Source organism: Rhinopithecus roxellana, chromosome 17, assembly GCF_007565055.1.
Source record: "Rhinopithecus roxellana isolate Shanxi Qingling chromosome 17, ASM756505v1, whole genome shotgun sequence".
Classification (NCBI taxonomy): Eukaryota; Metazoa; Chordata; class Mammalia; order Primates; family Cercopithecidae; genus Rhinopithecus; species Rhinopithecus roxellana.
In genome coordinates, this window is record NC_044565.1 from 43,409,374 (window position 1) to 43,426,525 (window position 17,152).

Genomic DNA, 17,152 nt, shown 5'->3' on the forward strand with positions numbered 1-17,152 from the left:
AAACCATGAGCCTTCTATAAAAATATATAGCAAAATAGCTTTGTGACCTTGAGGTAGGCAAAGATTTCTTAGGTATCTTTACAGAAAAAAAAAAAAACACAAACTATTAAAGAAAAGATTGATAAATTGAACTTCAAATAAAAATAACAAATAATATAAAAAGCTGCTCATCCTAAGACCCTATGAATTAAATGATTAGGCAGGCCACATGATAGGAAAGGATATCCATAATACAGATATCTGCTAAGGACACCTATAGCTTAACAATAAAAAGACAAATATCCAAGTAAAAATTAGAACACTCAAAAAAGAAACTTTATAAGAACAGATACATGAATGGTCAGTAAAAACATGTGAAAGTGCTCAAACTTAAGTAGACATTAGGTGAATAATTGGAACCACAATAATACCCTAATACACATTAGAATGGCTAAAATTAAAAAGAGTGACAATACCAAATATTGGGGAGGATGCAGAGTGGCCAGAACTCTTGTACATTACTGGTGGGAGTACAGAATGGTACTTTCAAGAACTATTTGTCAGCTCTTTGTAAAATTGAACATACACCTGCCCTACAACCCAACAATTCTACATCTCAGGAGAAATGAAACACATTCATAGAAGGATTTGTGCCAGAATGTTCGCAGCAAGTATATTTGTGGTGGCCAGAAATGAGTAGCAGCCCAAATGTCCATTAATAGAAGAATGAACTTGTGAATTATGATGTCGTTATACAATGGACATGTGAACTGTGATATAGTTACACGATGGAGTACTAATCAGCAATGGAAAACACAGATTACTAATACATGCATGAACACGGATAAATCTCAAAAAAAAAAACATTGAGTGAAAGAAGCCAGGCCCAAATGAATGCATACTATATGACTGCATGTTTATGAAATTCTAGAAGAGGCAAATCTAATCTAGTGATGAGAATCAAAATGGCAGAACATTCCCTGGGGGAAGAGGACTGACGGGGGAAAAGAACCAAGACTTTCCAAAGTTATAAAATCTATATATACATATCTCATTGCCACCACAGCCAAAAATGAATCAATTTCTTTGCATCAGTATTTTAATAGTGCCTCCCTATCCCTGTACACCAGGTGATTTTGGTGGACTTAAGTAAGGGATGAAAAAAAATCTCTCAACTAGAGATTTTGAGAATCTCTAAGTTTTGTCACCAAGCACGATTTGCCTTTAATTTTACAAATAGGAACTAAAATATGCCTAAGTGAAGTAGTTCTTTACATAAATTTAAAATGAAATAACAAATAATGCCACTATTTTATACTAGAATAAATGTAAAAGATTGCTATTAGTACTAAAAAAAGCACTTCTGTCTCTGGATAAACTTGTAGGCTTGCTGGCTGGCTGAAGAATGCATAAATACTATGCTTCTAATTTTTGCCTTGGCTGTCAAGAAGTTCAGAGCCAAATTCAGTGCTCAGTTTAGTGATTAACATCCCAGCTGCCTGATATATCAATTTTTCTTGTGGTAGGGTATACAAGGTGGGGTATTAAATTATCCTGTTTCATACTATAAACTACCTCAAATCATTTGGGGGAAATGATGGTATATAAATCATATAAAATGTTGGTCATTTTGACAAAATTAAGTATTTTTTCACTGCAGATATAAATGCATTGTATGCTTCTCCTTGTTGTCAAAAAAGGTTAGATTAGGGAGGATTTTTGCTGTTACCTGAATGAGTCATCTGCTAAAGGTGAGTCACTATCCGCCCAAATGATTGAGTGATGTAAAAAATATATCATTTTAAAATACAACCACATTGACAGGGAAACACTTCACTTATATTTGATTATAAGGGTGAGACTTGAGGAACCAATGTGAAAGTATAGAATACGTTAAGAGTCCCTAATGGATCATAGATGGCAAAATAAATTTAAGTGCACTTCATTACATTCTTAGGATAAAGAAATCAGATCTGTACGCAAATGTGCTTACTGCTATTCTGTTTCTATGATAACTGGTGTTGGCCACTTTAATTTTATCAGTTGGCTAGGATATTTTCTGTCCCTTCTCATTTAACAAAACCATACAAACTTGGCCCTCAGGAGAAAATAAGATGTTTTTATTCCCAAAGGGTATATTCTAATGTAACATTAAGTTAAAAAAAAAAACCACACACACACAAACAACCCTCTCACCTGAGCTGCTTCATTGTTCTTCAATCCAATCAGCTTCTCCTCTTTCTGCACTTTTTTCCACGTTGCACAGGACTCAGTGCTTCTCTCACTGTGGACTTTTTTTTCGATTAAACTATTGTGTGCCTCGTTGACTTGCCTTGTTGCAGCCTTTTGTGAATCAACCTGTTGGTGTAGAGTAAGTAATAGTATGTAAAGAAAACTTTCAGTATTTCTTGAAAAAATGCATATATGTCCAGATTCTTAAAAATTCTAAACTTGCCAAGCTTTAAAAAAGGAAATAAAGAAGAAAGCAGCAAATGGACATTACAGAAAAACTATAGTCGTTGGCAAGATCCAGACCCGTTCTCATCACTGGGACAAAACCAATTAAAATTAGTGTCACTGCATGCACACGTATGTTTATTGTGGCCCTATTCACAATAGCAAAGACTTGGAACCAATCTAAATGTCCATCAATGATAGACTGGATTAAGAAAATGTGGCACATATACACTGTGGAATACTATGCAGCCATAAAGGATGAGTTCATGTCCTTTGTAGGAACATGGATGAAGCTGGAAACCATCATTCTGAGCAAACTGTCGCAAGGACAGAAAACCAAACACCACATGTTGTCACTCATAGGTGGGAATTGAACAATGAGATTACTTGGACACAGGGTGGGGAACATCACACACCGGGGCCTGTCATGGGGTGGGGAGAGGGAGGGGGGATAGCATTAGGAGATATACCTAATTAAATGATGAGTTAACGGGTGCAGCACACCAACATGACACATGTATACATATGTAACAAATCTACGTTGTACACATGTACCCTAGAACTTAAAGTGTAATAAAAATAAAATTAGTGTCACTGTTATGTACTCTTTAGAAATTATCCCTACAGATAACTTGCTTACTGAAAACAACATTTTTAGAGAAAATTGTCACATTTTAAAACTGCACATGAATTCATTATTAACCTTTGCTGGGAGTGTATCCAGTGTATCTTTGTAGTTTAAATTCTTATTAATTAAAATCTTAGTTTTCTATCATTGAAGTGAGCCTAATTAATGTGAATATATAAAAGGAGCTTGTGATGTTGCTTATATTTTTGTGCAGGTAGTTTAACCTTTGAGCAAGATGAATAACAGTTCATGTCATCGAATACTGTGTACCAGTATCAGAGGTTAAGTTCTACAACAAGCTTGCTGTCTCTAAGGTTTCTTTTTCACACCATGGTGACATCTGGGAGATGCCCGACTGTCAATAACCTTGAAGTAGACTCAGAAATAGAAGGGCAGAACCCACAACACTGTTGGAAGATTGAAAGCTACAGTGAAGGTCCTTACATGAAGTATTTGTTCAGCAGCTTCATGTTTATAGCAGCAGAAAGTGCCATCACCTTTTTTTCATGAGTTAAATAGGGGGCAGAAGATAGGAACAGCACAAAGGGGAAATAATGGAGGAGTCAGTGCCGAAATAGAGAATGAATTACATTGGCTGGGCAAGCAGAGCCTTAATTTGTAGTCTCTCAATTTTTAGCTTTTATCGCCAAGTGTGTTCACTCCTTCCCTTTAAAGTATGCTGGTGTTTTGTGGCTAAACCTAAATTGTCACAACACTACTCTATTCTAACCTCCTCCAGGATCCCAGCTTATAAAAGGATGGCAAAACCACTGCCTTTCAGTAACCTAAAGTTGGAAATGTTTCTTAATCATGCAGGGATTCTTTATTTTCACCACTCAACCCTCTCAAACTATTGGGAAAGTTTATGTCACCATCTTCTGAGCCACTTTCCGCTGAAGTCATCTTGGTAATAAGTGTACCTGATACCATTAGTGTGAAACGAAGGGTCTCCCATGGTTCTTGCACACAGTTTTATCCTGTTAAAACGTTGACTTACCAATTATTGTGAAAATGTGTTCCATGTTATAAAGGGTTAGAGGAGATTTGCCCTCCCAGCTTTACTGAGATATAACTGACAATAAAAATTATATATATTTAAGGTATACAATGTGATGTTTTGATATGTGTATACATTGTGAAATGAATACCACAATCAAGTTATTAACACATCACCTCACATAGTCACCATTTTTTTGTGTGGTGAGAATACTTAAGATCTACTCTCTTAGCAGATTTCAAGAATACAATACAGTATTACTAACTACAGTCACCATGCTGTATATCAGATCCTCAGAACTCATTCATCTTATAACTGAAAGTCTGTACCCTTTGACTGCCATCTCCCCATTTTCCCCAACTCTCATCCCGACAAATACTGTTCTACGCTCAGCTTTCATAAGTTTTTTTTTTTTTTAAGATTCCACATATAAATGAGATCATACGGTATTTGTCCTGTGTCTGGCTTATTTCACTTAGCATAATGTCCTCCAGATTCATCCATGATGTTGCAAATGTCAGGATTTCCTTTTTATGGCTGAATAATATTCCATTGTGTGTGCGCGTGTATATATATGTATATATGTATTATGTGTATCGTATGTGTGTATATATGTATATATGTGTGTATATGTGTACATATATACATATATGTGTATATATATACACACAAACAGACACAATATATATAAATAAAATACACTTTGTGGATAAAGAAAATGCGTTCTATAACCACAAATAATATTGTGGTTACGGGTCACACTTTATCCATTCACCCACTGACATACACTTAGGTTGTGCTGTATTTTGATTATTGTGAATAGTGTTGCGATGAACATGGGAGTGCAGATACCTCTTTGACATATGGTTTTATTTCCCTTGGATACATACCCAGAAGTAAGGTTGCTGGTAGTTTTATTTTTAGCTAAGATATTATCGAAGTTTTTAGTGCCTCCTGTATGCTAGGCATTTTAGGTATAAGAGTTTTTGCCCTGGAAGCCTCTGACGTATAAGCAAAATTTGGTATAATACATTCACTCCTCTGTGAAGGTTCCTGGAAGAGATGATGCCTCCTGGATCTGTTGTTAGTTGGCTGAATGGTTAGGTTGCACTGCCGTGGGCACTTCTAGCTACTAAACGAAATGATAGCCAATTTATGGAAAATTCTATTTCTAAGGAAACTTTTAAAATTGTAAGAGTGAAGTGGATGACAGTGAACACAGTGAAACTTTTTCTCAAAGACAGAAAAGTAAACATAGAAAACACCCTGGACAACCCTTATAATAGAAGGATACTATACAAATGTATGACATTTTCAAGAAAGTAGCTATGAAAATGAGGTAGTTTTTATTTAATTTCCATTGGAACTTCACACTGTTCTATAAAATCTAGAGCACCTTTGGACTCCTAAAAATTAATAAATCAAAAATGTGCTTCTAATTAAGAATCTGTGTTTCACTCTCCTCATATACAGAAAATAAAGAGAAGTTCATAGAATTATTTTGAGACTTAAAGCTTAGGAAAAAAATTTGTAAACTGTTAAATTCTATACAAATAATACTACTACCAATAATAACATATTCAACTCTGGATATGCTATGGGAGCCTCAGATGTAAGGTAAATGAAGGGACAAACTTTTATTGTCTGCCATGCAGTATAGCTTGAACATTTTAGCTCTGACCTGCAGCTACTTCTCTGCCTAGGTAAAGCATTTAGGAAGGATGAGAGGGCTCATTATGCCCAAGTATCTGCACTACTACAACATATTATAGTAAATGACTGTATATTCTATATATGACTCAAGCACCATAATAAGGTGGGAGTCATTGATAAACGGATAAAAGGACCCTCTGGCTCTTGAAAAGTAGCTTTTTCAAGGGTTGTAATGGGGCCTTTAGTAATGCTCTTTTCCAACTTGGCTTTAACATTCCCTTCTGGGAATTCTAGAGCTTTAGCTCACCTCAATAAGCATTCTTACTGAAATATTGTTTCTTTCAGTGAATTTTATAAATTAAATCCTAGTGGGTGGCATAAAGAGACTGTGATGGTCTTGATGAGACAGTCTTCTAATTTGATTGGCGGTGCTAACTCAGGAGCCCCCAGAACTACTAGCAAGTGACTTCAGTTTTACATCCCTCATTTTGATTCAGGCAAATGCCCCCAAAGATTTGTTTTTCATGAAAAAATATCAGTATCACTACTCTCTTGACAAAAATTCATTTCCAATTTAACTCCAGTAACAGTATTTGAGGACTTCCCTGTTCACGTTTACAGAGAACCATTTATAATGTCTAGTAAAATCTAGTATTGGAAACAAAAAAGTTTTTTCTTTTGCAAAAAGGTGATGTAAGTTTGGTGAGATTCTTATGGTAATGTGCTACCTTCTAATACCTAATCAAAATACGTTTTTCTTAAAAATACTATATTTCCCTCTGTATAAGTTTCACTTGTTATTAGCAAAATAACATTTAAAAATATAAACAGTTATAACTTTTTTCCCTTGAATACTGAATGATGGTAACATTTCATTTACTTATATATACCTTTTCTGGTCCAATGTCTTCTTTTAAAATATCTTTGTCCAAAAAATATATTAGTCCATAGTTCATTCACTAGTCTGTTAAATATCTCTATAAACCAAATACTTAACTCCATATAACTATAAACCCATTTATAAAGTAACAAGAAATGATTTTACTTACTAATAAGGGGATTCTGTCTGTGACTAAAAAGAAATTTGGAGCCATGTGATTGATATGCATTTTGGAATGATTTTTGTTATGGAAGCAATCTATTATGGAAATCATCCTATACGTGCATCATTCAGGGGAACTGGGAACAGGACAGTTTATACTGTCATACCTTGCATTTGAACATTTTCGGGTTTGGTTTTTGTAGCATTGCAAAATCTGTAAACTTTGAAAATTAAGATACTTAAAGTTTAGCCACATATGGTGAGCACATATCTTATGCTATCATTATTAAATAAATGTATGCACTTAAAATACTAGAGAAATAAGTAATAAATAAATATTGAGCTGCTGCAAAATATATCCCGAAATCATCTTCCTGTCTACACATCCAGGCTGATCACATTTCTTACCAGAAATTAGCGTAGGTCTTAAAAGCGTAAATTATTTTTAAGTGCTTTTTTTACTCATAAGCAAAATTCTCTAATCAAAGGGAGTAAAATATTCTTGATGGAGGCTCACTGGAAAAAGTGTTTTATGTTCTATTCTCTACATATAAAAATGGTTTTACAACAAACACCCTTTGAATTTGATGAAACTGAAAATTCTGGTGGATAATAATTAGACTTTTATATCAGAGGATATAGCTATCGGTTTTTAAAATGGCTTTTATATTTCAATTACGTTTATGAAACTGAAAAACTACAAAAAGGGAAAATCTACTTAAATTAGCGTAGATTAAGTGGTGACCATTATTGCAATGAAAATACTATGTCAAGGAAATGGCTCTTTGTTTTGTTGCAAAAGTGATAAAAACACGAAAGTCAATAAAACTGTTAAAGTGAGTCTCAGTAATTACCAAGATCAAAATCCAGTGGCTTTTTATTAAACATGAACTTTTGTTCTGCCTTCTGCAATACGTAAATAGTGCTGACAATTGGTTTGTGAGGCACTTGCTACAATAAAATCTAATTGTATCATGAGAGAAAGGTGACAATCAGGAGATCATGAAAAAATTACATATTCTCACTGGTAGCTAATTAGCCATGCAAAACCTCCTCAAACAGATATTCTCTTCTATTAGGAATGATTACTATGCAGGCCTACAGATGTCAATACCACAGTCATTCAAATACTTCTTTTCCTACTAATTGAAGGTTGTAAAGCTCTGGTGCCAAGGTTTTGCTTCCAAAGAGCTAATTTATGACTAGAAGGATATTTTATGTCTTCAGTTGCAGCAACTACAAAATTCAGCAAATCAGAACCATCTGTGCACTGATACTTGACTCACCATTCATCTAGCAGCCTATCAGTCACATTAGTTTGCATCCCGCATTCTTGGCTCATGAACACATGTGATGATCCAAAGTTCATAAGAAATACTAAAAATGAATGGCATCCTGACCCTATCTTATCGTACATGCATCAGGAAAAAAATGCCCTCTACACTTTATTTTTGCATACGGATAGTGGTCAAGGAAGACATGGATGCTGTGTTGCCTGTCCACTAATCCTGCTAATAATGGCAGTCTAAGATTTCCACCACCTGCTTAAAAATGCTCGAAATCTTAATTCTTTTTTTTTTTTCTTTAAGTTGGTGTTGGTCTTTTGGAAGATGGCAGACTAAAAGAAGAGGTGTAACTTTAAAAAAATGGTTTTTTTCTTAATGTGGATCTCTGGCATAAACTCTTTTATTTTCTGTAAAGAATTGTTTCCATGGATTGAAATATCAGCACATACAAATAATCTGGTTAAATCTAAGACTATTATCACCACCAAATTGTGGCCAAATTGGTAGGCAAAAACAGAGGGCAATATCTATTTGAAAGCGTGGAGAAAAAAAACAAATCATGGCTTTCTCATGAGTAACATCAGATTAGCCTTTACACTGGTCACATCTCTATGACAGTAGTGACTGCTTTCTTTCATAGTACATAGTGGGCCACAGATCCTATTTTTCTCTGTGAGACAACAGGTCAAAATAACTTGGATCAAACTTTCTTGGTGCTGTTAGGGGAAATGGGAGTGAAATATAAGGAAGAAGAAAGCTGTCAGACTCATTTTGAGACCTAAAACAACTTCATTCGATAGAAAAGTATCACAGAATGTATTCATAGGGTAGCAGGGATTATGTTACTTACTTTTTGACTGTTTGGAGTATGGACATTTATACTCTGTCCTTTTGTGGAAAAGTCCAGTGGTCCCAAAGGTATTCCATCAGGGTTCAAAATTTTCTTGAGCACTTGATAGTTTGGCTTTTCATCATAGGCTAAACTATGAGCACATACCAAAAATTGGGCTATTTCACCTGTGAATTAGTAAATTTTTTTACATATTATTCATAATTGGCAAGAATTGTCAAGACTCCAATAATCTCAAAATCTTTCTGTTATCTCTTTGTCTTTTACACATTTACATCTCCTGAAGAAACCAAAAATGAACAATTCAATGAAAATAACTTTTTAAATGATATTAAAAAATGACTGAAATATAGCGACCTACAGAACTGATGAAACTAGTAATGTTTTTAACATATTTTTGTTGATACGCTTACAATTCACTGATCTTATGAAGTATATTTTAATAATTATAATGATTATGATTTATGAGGTGCAACTATTAAGGACTACATAAATAATACAATTGACCATACTTCATACTTTATGTTGAACTTCTAAAAGTTCAGTTAAAGTGTTACTTACTATAAACCTCTTTACTTCTAAGGAAAAAAAAACTGCAAATTTTAATTAAGGCTTTGATTTTGGGATTATAACAATATATTTAGAAATGACCTTGAATTCCATGTTGTTAGCTAAGATTGACTTTAGAATGCATGAAACCTCCCTCATGTCCTCCATACCTAGCTAGCCTGGTACACAGCCTTGTGTTTTTGATTTTAGAGCAGTGGGAGGAGAAGTTGCCATCTTTTATTTTTTCCCTAGTATAAAGAAATGTTCCCCTAGAACTACATAGTAAACCCCCTTCCCCCAAAAAGGTTAAGAACTACCAACTTTTAAATACAAACAGAATTAGTAACCAACAGTTACAAACATCACTGCATTAAAATATTTGCAGTTTGCATTTCTTTTTCATGTTGAGGTTCAACCTAAAATGGGAATAGAAGTGGTGATAATACCAAATACTATTTAAAAACTGGCATGTTTTCATTTGTTCAGAGATGTTTAGAGATGCCTTTTCCTTTTCAAAAATATATTACTGACTCAAACTCAAGTACTTCTTACTTTCTCACTTAGTTGCTTACATCCATGGTGGGAAAACCTGGGAAACTTCATGGGTTGGCAGGAGTGACTTCCTAATCCTTCACTTCCCCTCCAGGTCTACCTCCACTAAAAAGAAAGGAAAACTGCAGAGGCACTGGGTTTCACTCCCTATAGAGAAAAATTCCAGAAGGAATAGTCATCATCGCTTTCTCCCTATTAAAGTTAAGAGTGATCACTTTCACCATATAGTCCAGAGCTATTTCCTGGGAACATGAAGCTAACATGATTAAAATGTGAACTCTTGGCTCTGGGCTTTTTTTCCTGGACACTGTAGCAATTATGCAACCTATTTTTTCATCTCTGATTTTTTTTTTTTAATCAAATTCTGTTATCTAGCATTCGGTCAACCAAATCTCTGTTAACTAGCAAGTGCTGCTATTTTATCACGATATTTATAACTGATGCTTCATGCAGCCCCTTCACAAGGGCTGGGGGCTATCCAATTTCTAAAGGGATGATTAAAAAAAAGATTAACTTCACTACTACTTTAATATAAATATTGTTGTTTTATGGTCCTTCGAAGATTGGTAAGTCAAGTTTGGTACATATTACAATTCCATTAACCAGAATATCCAAAATGAGGAAGAGAGTTGAATGTGTTGGGAACAAATCACTGTTACAAGACAATGGAAAACTCCTGGCACTCCACCAACTGATAGCAGCTGTGCTGCAAAGCCTTCATGGGACTGGGGTTTGGAAAAATGAGGTACCAGTGAGGTAGGAGGGGGAGAAAATAAAAAGAGCCATTTCCATTATAAATTTATTATTACAAACCTGAAGCTTTGACTATTGTGATGTAATATTGGTTTAAATGTTAGTCTTTCAAGATCTGGATTTATTATATTAAGTACATTTTAACATTTACGAGCATATTGCCAGAACTATAAAGCAAAATGCCTTTAGTATGAAATTACGACATTTTTAAATCATCTGCTTTTTAAGCCATTGAAATATTAAGTACCATTACTATCAAGAGATAGAAACTTTTGAAACCATTATTATTATGCTTAGTTGGACATGTATGCTGCAAATTTCTTGGCTGTTTTATTTCATAATATGTTTCAGTAATAAACTTTTGTAAATCAGTTCCTTCATTTTCATGGTTGTGTTCTTCCTAAGCACAACCTCCTAATTTAAGAGACCTTCATGTAATATTAAAGTTTCAACACTTTTTGCTTTAGAAACAGAAATCTGCATTTTATAATTAATAGTATGGATTCAGTATAATGGTTTGTACTGAGAAACAAAAACTGGGCGTGTCTCCCATCTAGATTACTCATCTGTTTCAAATCTTTTAACAATAGAGTATGACAGAATATACACTGCCCAGAAGCATTTGTCTTTTACAATTCAGGGCAAAATATATATATTTTTTAATGACATCTTCCCATCTCTCTTTCTGTCCAGTTGACTAAAACATAAATTATACGATTTGGTAAAAATGCCAATAAGGGCCAGGCGCGGTGGCTCACACCTGTAATCCCAGCACTTTGGGAGGCCAAGGTGGGTGGATCACGAGGTCAGGAGTTCGAGACCAGGCCTGGCCAATATGGTGAAACCCTGTCCCTACTAAATACACAAAAATTAGCTGGGCATGGTGGCATGTGCCTGTAGTCACAGCTACTTGGGAGGCTGAGGCAAAAAATCGCTTCAGCCTGGGAAGGGGAGGGTTGCACTGAGCCGAGATCGCGCCACTGCACTCCAGCCTCAGTGACAGAGCGAGACTCTGTCTCAAAAAAAAAAAAGCCATTAAGAATATTAGCCAGGCCGGGCGCGGTGGCTGAAGCCTGTAATCCCAGCACTTTGGGAGGCCGAGACGGGCGGATCACGAGGTCAGGAGATCGAGACCATCCTAGCTAACACGGTGAAACCCCGTCTCTACTAAAAAATACAAAAAACTAGCCGGGTGAGGTGGCGGGCGCCTGTAGTCCCAGCTACTCGGGAGGCTGAGGCAGGAGAATGGCGTAAACCCGGGAGGCGGAGCTTGCAGTGAGCTGAGATCCGGCCACTGCACTCCAGCCTGGGTGACAGAGCGAGACTCCGTCTCAAAAAAAACAAAAAAAAAAGAATATTAGCCAAAAAGGAGTATTGCCATTTTGACAAGTTATTGACAGTTATGAAAACAAAAATTTCATCTTGCAACCCATTCCCACAATGAGGATCTCTCCTGTGTGTCTCCCTCAATCAGATGAAAAGTACTAGAGAAAGGGGAAAACAAAAGACTCACGTGAGGAAGGGCTTATTGGACTTGCAAATGGAGGGGGGAAGTAGAACTGGCTTATTCTTTCCTTACCTACACAAATGAAAATTTTGGTTTCTAGTGAAAGAAAGGCAGCGAATATAAGTTACTTAACTCTCAACTTCTCAACCAGATGGAAACAGATGCTATTTGACCTTAGCTAGAGAGGTCAGTGTACATATCTACTTTCAGAAGTCAGCTAAAAGCTAACTTTGAGATTGCCCAATGTAAACAGAAAACAAGATTCACTCTGATTATCTGTCTTTGAGAAAAAGCAAGACTGATAGTGGGCACTGGCTTTTTCTTATAAGACAGTCTAACTCAATTGTTAAATTAGTGTTGAATAACATGTTGTGTATGCACATAAAAATGACAGGAATGTGGGTAATTACTAGTTGACATGCTATTTTATACAATATGTATTGATAACATTGTCAATTAAAAATTACATTGTACACTAACTTGAAAATATGAAAATACGAAATATACCTCCAAATCCCAAAATCATATGCCTTTGCTAATAAAAATTTTTTTTTGCTGGCAGTTCAGTCAGCATAATACTGTTCTAAATAGCATTCAAGTGTTTAATGATTTGGTTTTTTAAATGACTGATTGAAAGTAGTTTTTCCTTAGGTCAACTTTATCTTCTTTCAACAGTATACAGATGAACAAAACGAGGAAGTCTTAACTCTAGAAATACCAGACATGGTTGACTATTAAACCTGTGCATGATTCTCAAAATAGATACCTTAAAAAAAAAAAAAAAAAAAAGAAAGAAATGCACTAAGCAGAACCTAGAATTTTCCACCTCAATATCTTCTTTTGGGGTTCTTGTGTTCTAATGTTAAAGATGATCTAAACATTGTGTTCTTTAGCAACTTATTTGCAACATGAAGTGTTCCCTCCTTTCCACCCTGATGGGAATAAGAGCAGGTGGGTTAAGCAAAAGCTACCAAACGAGAATGACAAATGTGGTGACCTGTAAATCTTAAGAGAAGGTTGAAGTTATTATTTGACTTACAGCAGCTGCTTCCAGAAGGAGCCCATTTAAGCACTGACTGGGGAAGCTCATCCAATAAACTAAAACAAAATAAAGTAATGCACAATGAACATGTTTTCAACCCTGTGACTATTTTGACTAGAAAACAAAACTCTAACTCTGTGTTGGTAGCTTACCAAAATTGTGACTTTCAGTGCTTTTTTTTGTCATCCAACTATAATGGATAGGAAAGTAAGCAGAAGTAGAGAACCCTCAATGCCCATAAACTAATTTTATATCAATAACCTAGACTAATGTAGGGGCAGAAAGGTGTGATCTTTTTTCTCACCCACCCTAAGGGTTGCAGCCAACATTCCTATAACAAAAGACAGGTTAACAGGAGAAAGTATAACACATTTATTTAATTAAAGTTGTATATGACACGACTTGAGAAATGAAGACCAAAGACCCAAGGAAGTCTATCTTTATGCTTAGGTTTGATGAAGAATAGACAGCTGTGTAGGAATGTGACTGGACAAAAGGGTATGTTCTAATGGTACTGAACCGGGGCAGGGGGATCCAGCAAGGCCTGTCCATATTCTTGTTGATGTGTGTAGCATTTATTCCTCCTGGGGATGGGGCAGGACCCCTTTGGAATGAGGGTCTTCAAGGGAGAAGGGAGAGGGTGACCTTTCTAGGTTTAATGCCTTGCTTGGGGTACAGGGGTTCTAGTTTCTATAACCTGCTTTGGTAAAGAGGAATTCTGGTTTCTATGACTCTCTTCTTGGGAGGAGACGGGATGGGAGACAAGAGGGCAAGAGAAGGTCAGAGAGAGACTTGGCTTCTGAGGTGGCTTCTGGGGCCATCCAGTCTCTTTTAGTTCAAAGGTCTCAGCATGCCAAAGCACCACACTTTGTGGTATTGTTCTCTAAGCCCCAATATTAAACAAAATGGAATTATAGGAATTATAAATGCTTTAACCCAAAGTTTATATATGCAGAAACACAGAAGTAGTAATATTTACCATGATTTTTTTTCTCAAAAACAACAATAAAAATTCATGTAAACATTGTATCTGAAGTATATATGTGCATTGTTCTCCACTGGGCAATATTTTATGCTGTCCCATGATTAAACAGGTTTACAGGATGGTCAACTGGTAAATATAATGCAAATATTCCAAAATCTAAAAAAATTTGAATTCTGAAACACTTCTGGTCCCAAGCATTTCAAGTAAGGAATACACAACCTATAAAAACATTCAACTAAAATTATTTATATGTGTGAGTGAGTCACCACCTCTGGCATAGGCAGTAGCAACAATACACACATCGATCCAGTAGCATGCTATGTCAGGAAAATAAAAGGCATAAGGGAGATACAGTGTCTTGGTTGAATATACAATCACGCCCTTATGGGGAATTTCAGTGTCATACCTTCTCAGCAAGTTGAATAAATTATGATTATGTATTATGTACTATAACAAGTTTGAAAATGTCTATGGTTTATCTGAATTATAAACTTCATAATATGATATTGGCTTTACTAGTCTATAGGTTTATATTATTAGTCAAGTCAAAATGAAGATACTAACATATGTAGGAGTCCACAAAATGTAAACAGAAGTTATGTTTGATGTATTAGTATTGTATTTTACATGACATCCTATTATACATAAATATGCATAAATAGGTATATTCATTATATAGATACCTACAATGAATGTATCTATATATGCATATTGATAAAAAATTAAAGCAAGTCATATTAGTCTTATTAAAAAAACAAATATACAATCATTAGAATTAAAATGTTAGTTTTTTAAAATAGCATCATTACTTTGTTACATTATTGTAATTAGGTAAACTGAGTTGGAAAATTAAATACAAAAACTGTTTATATATTCCCATCACTGTGTTTTGACTTGACCCATATTTTGAAATGTACATGAAAGTTAATATGGACACATCAATCACTGCAGTAAATAACTGATTTAGTTCTAATATAGACTTATATAAATATGTTTTAGTTTTGGGTAAGGGACTAGGATGATCAAAATTCTGAGTGGAGAAATATTTCATATATGTCAGTATTTACAAATGTAATACATATTTTTCTGAATCTGCAGGCTAATCTTTCTCATTATTAAGAACTGATGCCACACTGAATTTAAAGATAGATTTCTATGAATCAGTTAATTTTCCCCTAGCTTTGTACTCTTCTGTTGAGATTGTCCTAGTTAAAACTTAACTTAGCTGCTGCTTTTGCTACCTGTGGATAACTACTGTTAAGCATATCTTGGTATATAATGAAAAACTGGCTATTCTGTGCTCTATGCAATTGACTTTTTCTTATGCCTGATCAGAGAGAGAATTGTAGAACAGTAACACACTCTGTTCTTAGTCTGACCTAATTTTTATGCTAGCCGAATCCAGGTAATAAAAACTGAATGTAGAATATTAAAAATGTTTATGTGGCTACACGATTATCTCATGTAAATAGCTCATGTAAAAATTTTCCTTCTTAAGAAAGAAAACTTACTTCCTCCAAGATAGAAATAAGAGGTATGTTGCTCTCACTTGAAAAATATAAGCCCTATTTGTCCCTTTTCACGTTGCTGTTTTACATAGTTAATATCAATCATACCCAGCTCAGACTACTTCAGCATACTTGTACAATGCTAATTTGAAAATACTCTTCCTTGAAAACACTACCACCTAGAATCTAAGCTTTGGAAAATACCATGTAAAGGAACAGGTATTTCACTTTATATTTTGCACTGTAATTCAAGTACATGTCTTTTTATAAGGTTATCTTAATGGATTTTATGTGATAGTTGTTTGGTTTTATAAAACATATTTTTCAAACTAACGAAATTTGCTTTGGTTGTCATGTTGGAAGAATGCCAATCTTCACCATGTTGTTCGCTCCCTTTAATGTATCCCTTCAGACCTGCTGCAGTACATGATGAAATGCTTGAAAATTTGTACTTTGTTTTAGCAGTCTGCACAGCCACAGGGTCCTTCAGGCTCTGTTCCCAGGGAAGTTTCCCACACAACCACCGCAGCATGCAGTAGCCAAGGATCTCAACGTCACTTCGTCTGGACAGGGCTATAGGAGTAAGCATTAGAGAGAAAGATGAGGGATAAGCAAGTCCTTGAGAAATGGAGAAATCTTTGGGTGAACTACTATGGATGAAATATGAAAAAGCCAAATAGGCAAAGTGTTTTATTTGTTCAGCTGGAATAAAACTTAAACGCCCAAGCATTTGGCCCCAGTCCACAGACAGGCAGTGACTGGTTGCTGTTGAAAGTAAGGGTCAGTTTCCTCACCTCCTCCAACTTCATCTTTCCTTAGTCTGGCCTGTCACATGAACTTGATCCCCATGGCCTCTGACATGATCCAGACAACCCATAACCCAGCACCAACACTTTCTCAAAGAGCCAAGCAGTAAAACAAAGAAATAAATGTCTGCAGCTAAATTGCTAACATATGTTCCAGGAAGTCCATAGGGTCTGCATTGGTCATGCAGAGACCCTCTGAGTGCAGACTAAACATTGATGGCCTTTCCTGTTCCACTCACACTAGCAGCATTTTAAGTTGGAAGAATATGACAAAACTGCCATCTAGTGTGCAGTATTAAAAAATGGGTCTTTCTGAAGATTTTTCAATCACATGAAAATATAATAAAAATATGTCTTCTGCTTTGGATACAGGGTTCTACAATTTTACAAATATTATTTTTAGATATAAGCAGCAGCAAGCTAAAATTCTGGTCCCATATCTATGTAAAAGTGAGGCAACAGTATTGGAGGCTGGGGGGAGAGCCAAATAGAGGCTTTCAAAATTTAATATAAGATGGCTTTTCATAAAAAGTACATTAAAAGCACATTTTCAGGCCC

The 17,152-nt window shown here is 35.4% G+C and overlaps 1 protein-coding gene across 2 annotated transcripts in view; it reads right to left on the reverse strand.

The window, feature by feature from the left end:
* Positions 1-17,152, reverse strand: part of VRK2 (VRK serine/threonine kinase 2) — a 105,366-nt gene that overhangs the window by 12,694 nt on the left and 75,520 nt on the right. Inside the window, exons 9-12 of one of the 2 annotated variants that reach the window (XR_004054278.1) lie at positions 16,203-16,361; positions 13,293-13,351; positions 8,893-9,059; positions 2,176-2,337 (exon numbers count right to left, since the gene is read on the reverse strand). Coding sequence is in view for 1 of the 2 variants with exons in the window: in XM_010377648.2 (XP_010375950.2) it covers positions 2,176-2,337; positions 8,893-9,059; positions 13,293-13,351; positions 16,241-16,361 (509 nt within the window). In the remaining variant the exon portion in view is untranslated. The remainder of the gene's footprint in view (positions 1-2,175; positions 2,338-8,892; positions 9,060-13,292; positions 13,352-16,202; positions 16,362-17,152) is intronic. The other variant, XM_010377648.2, reaches the window with a different exon arrangement.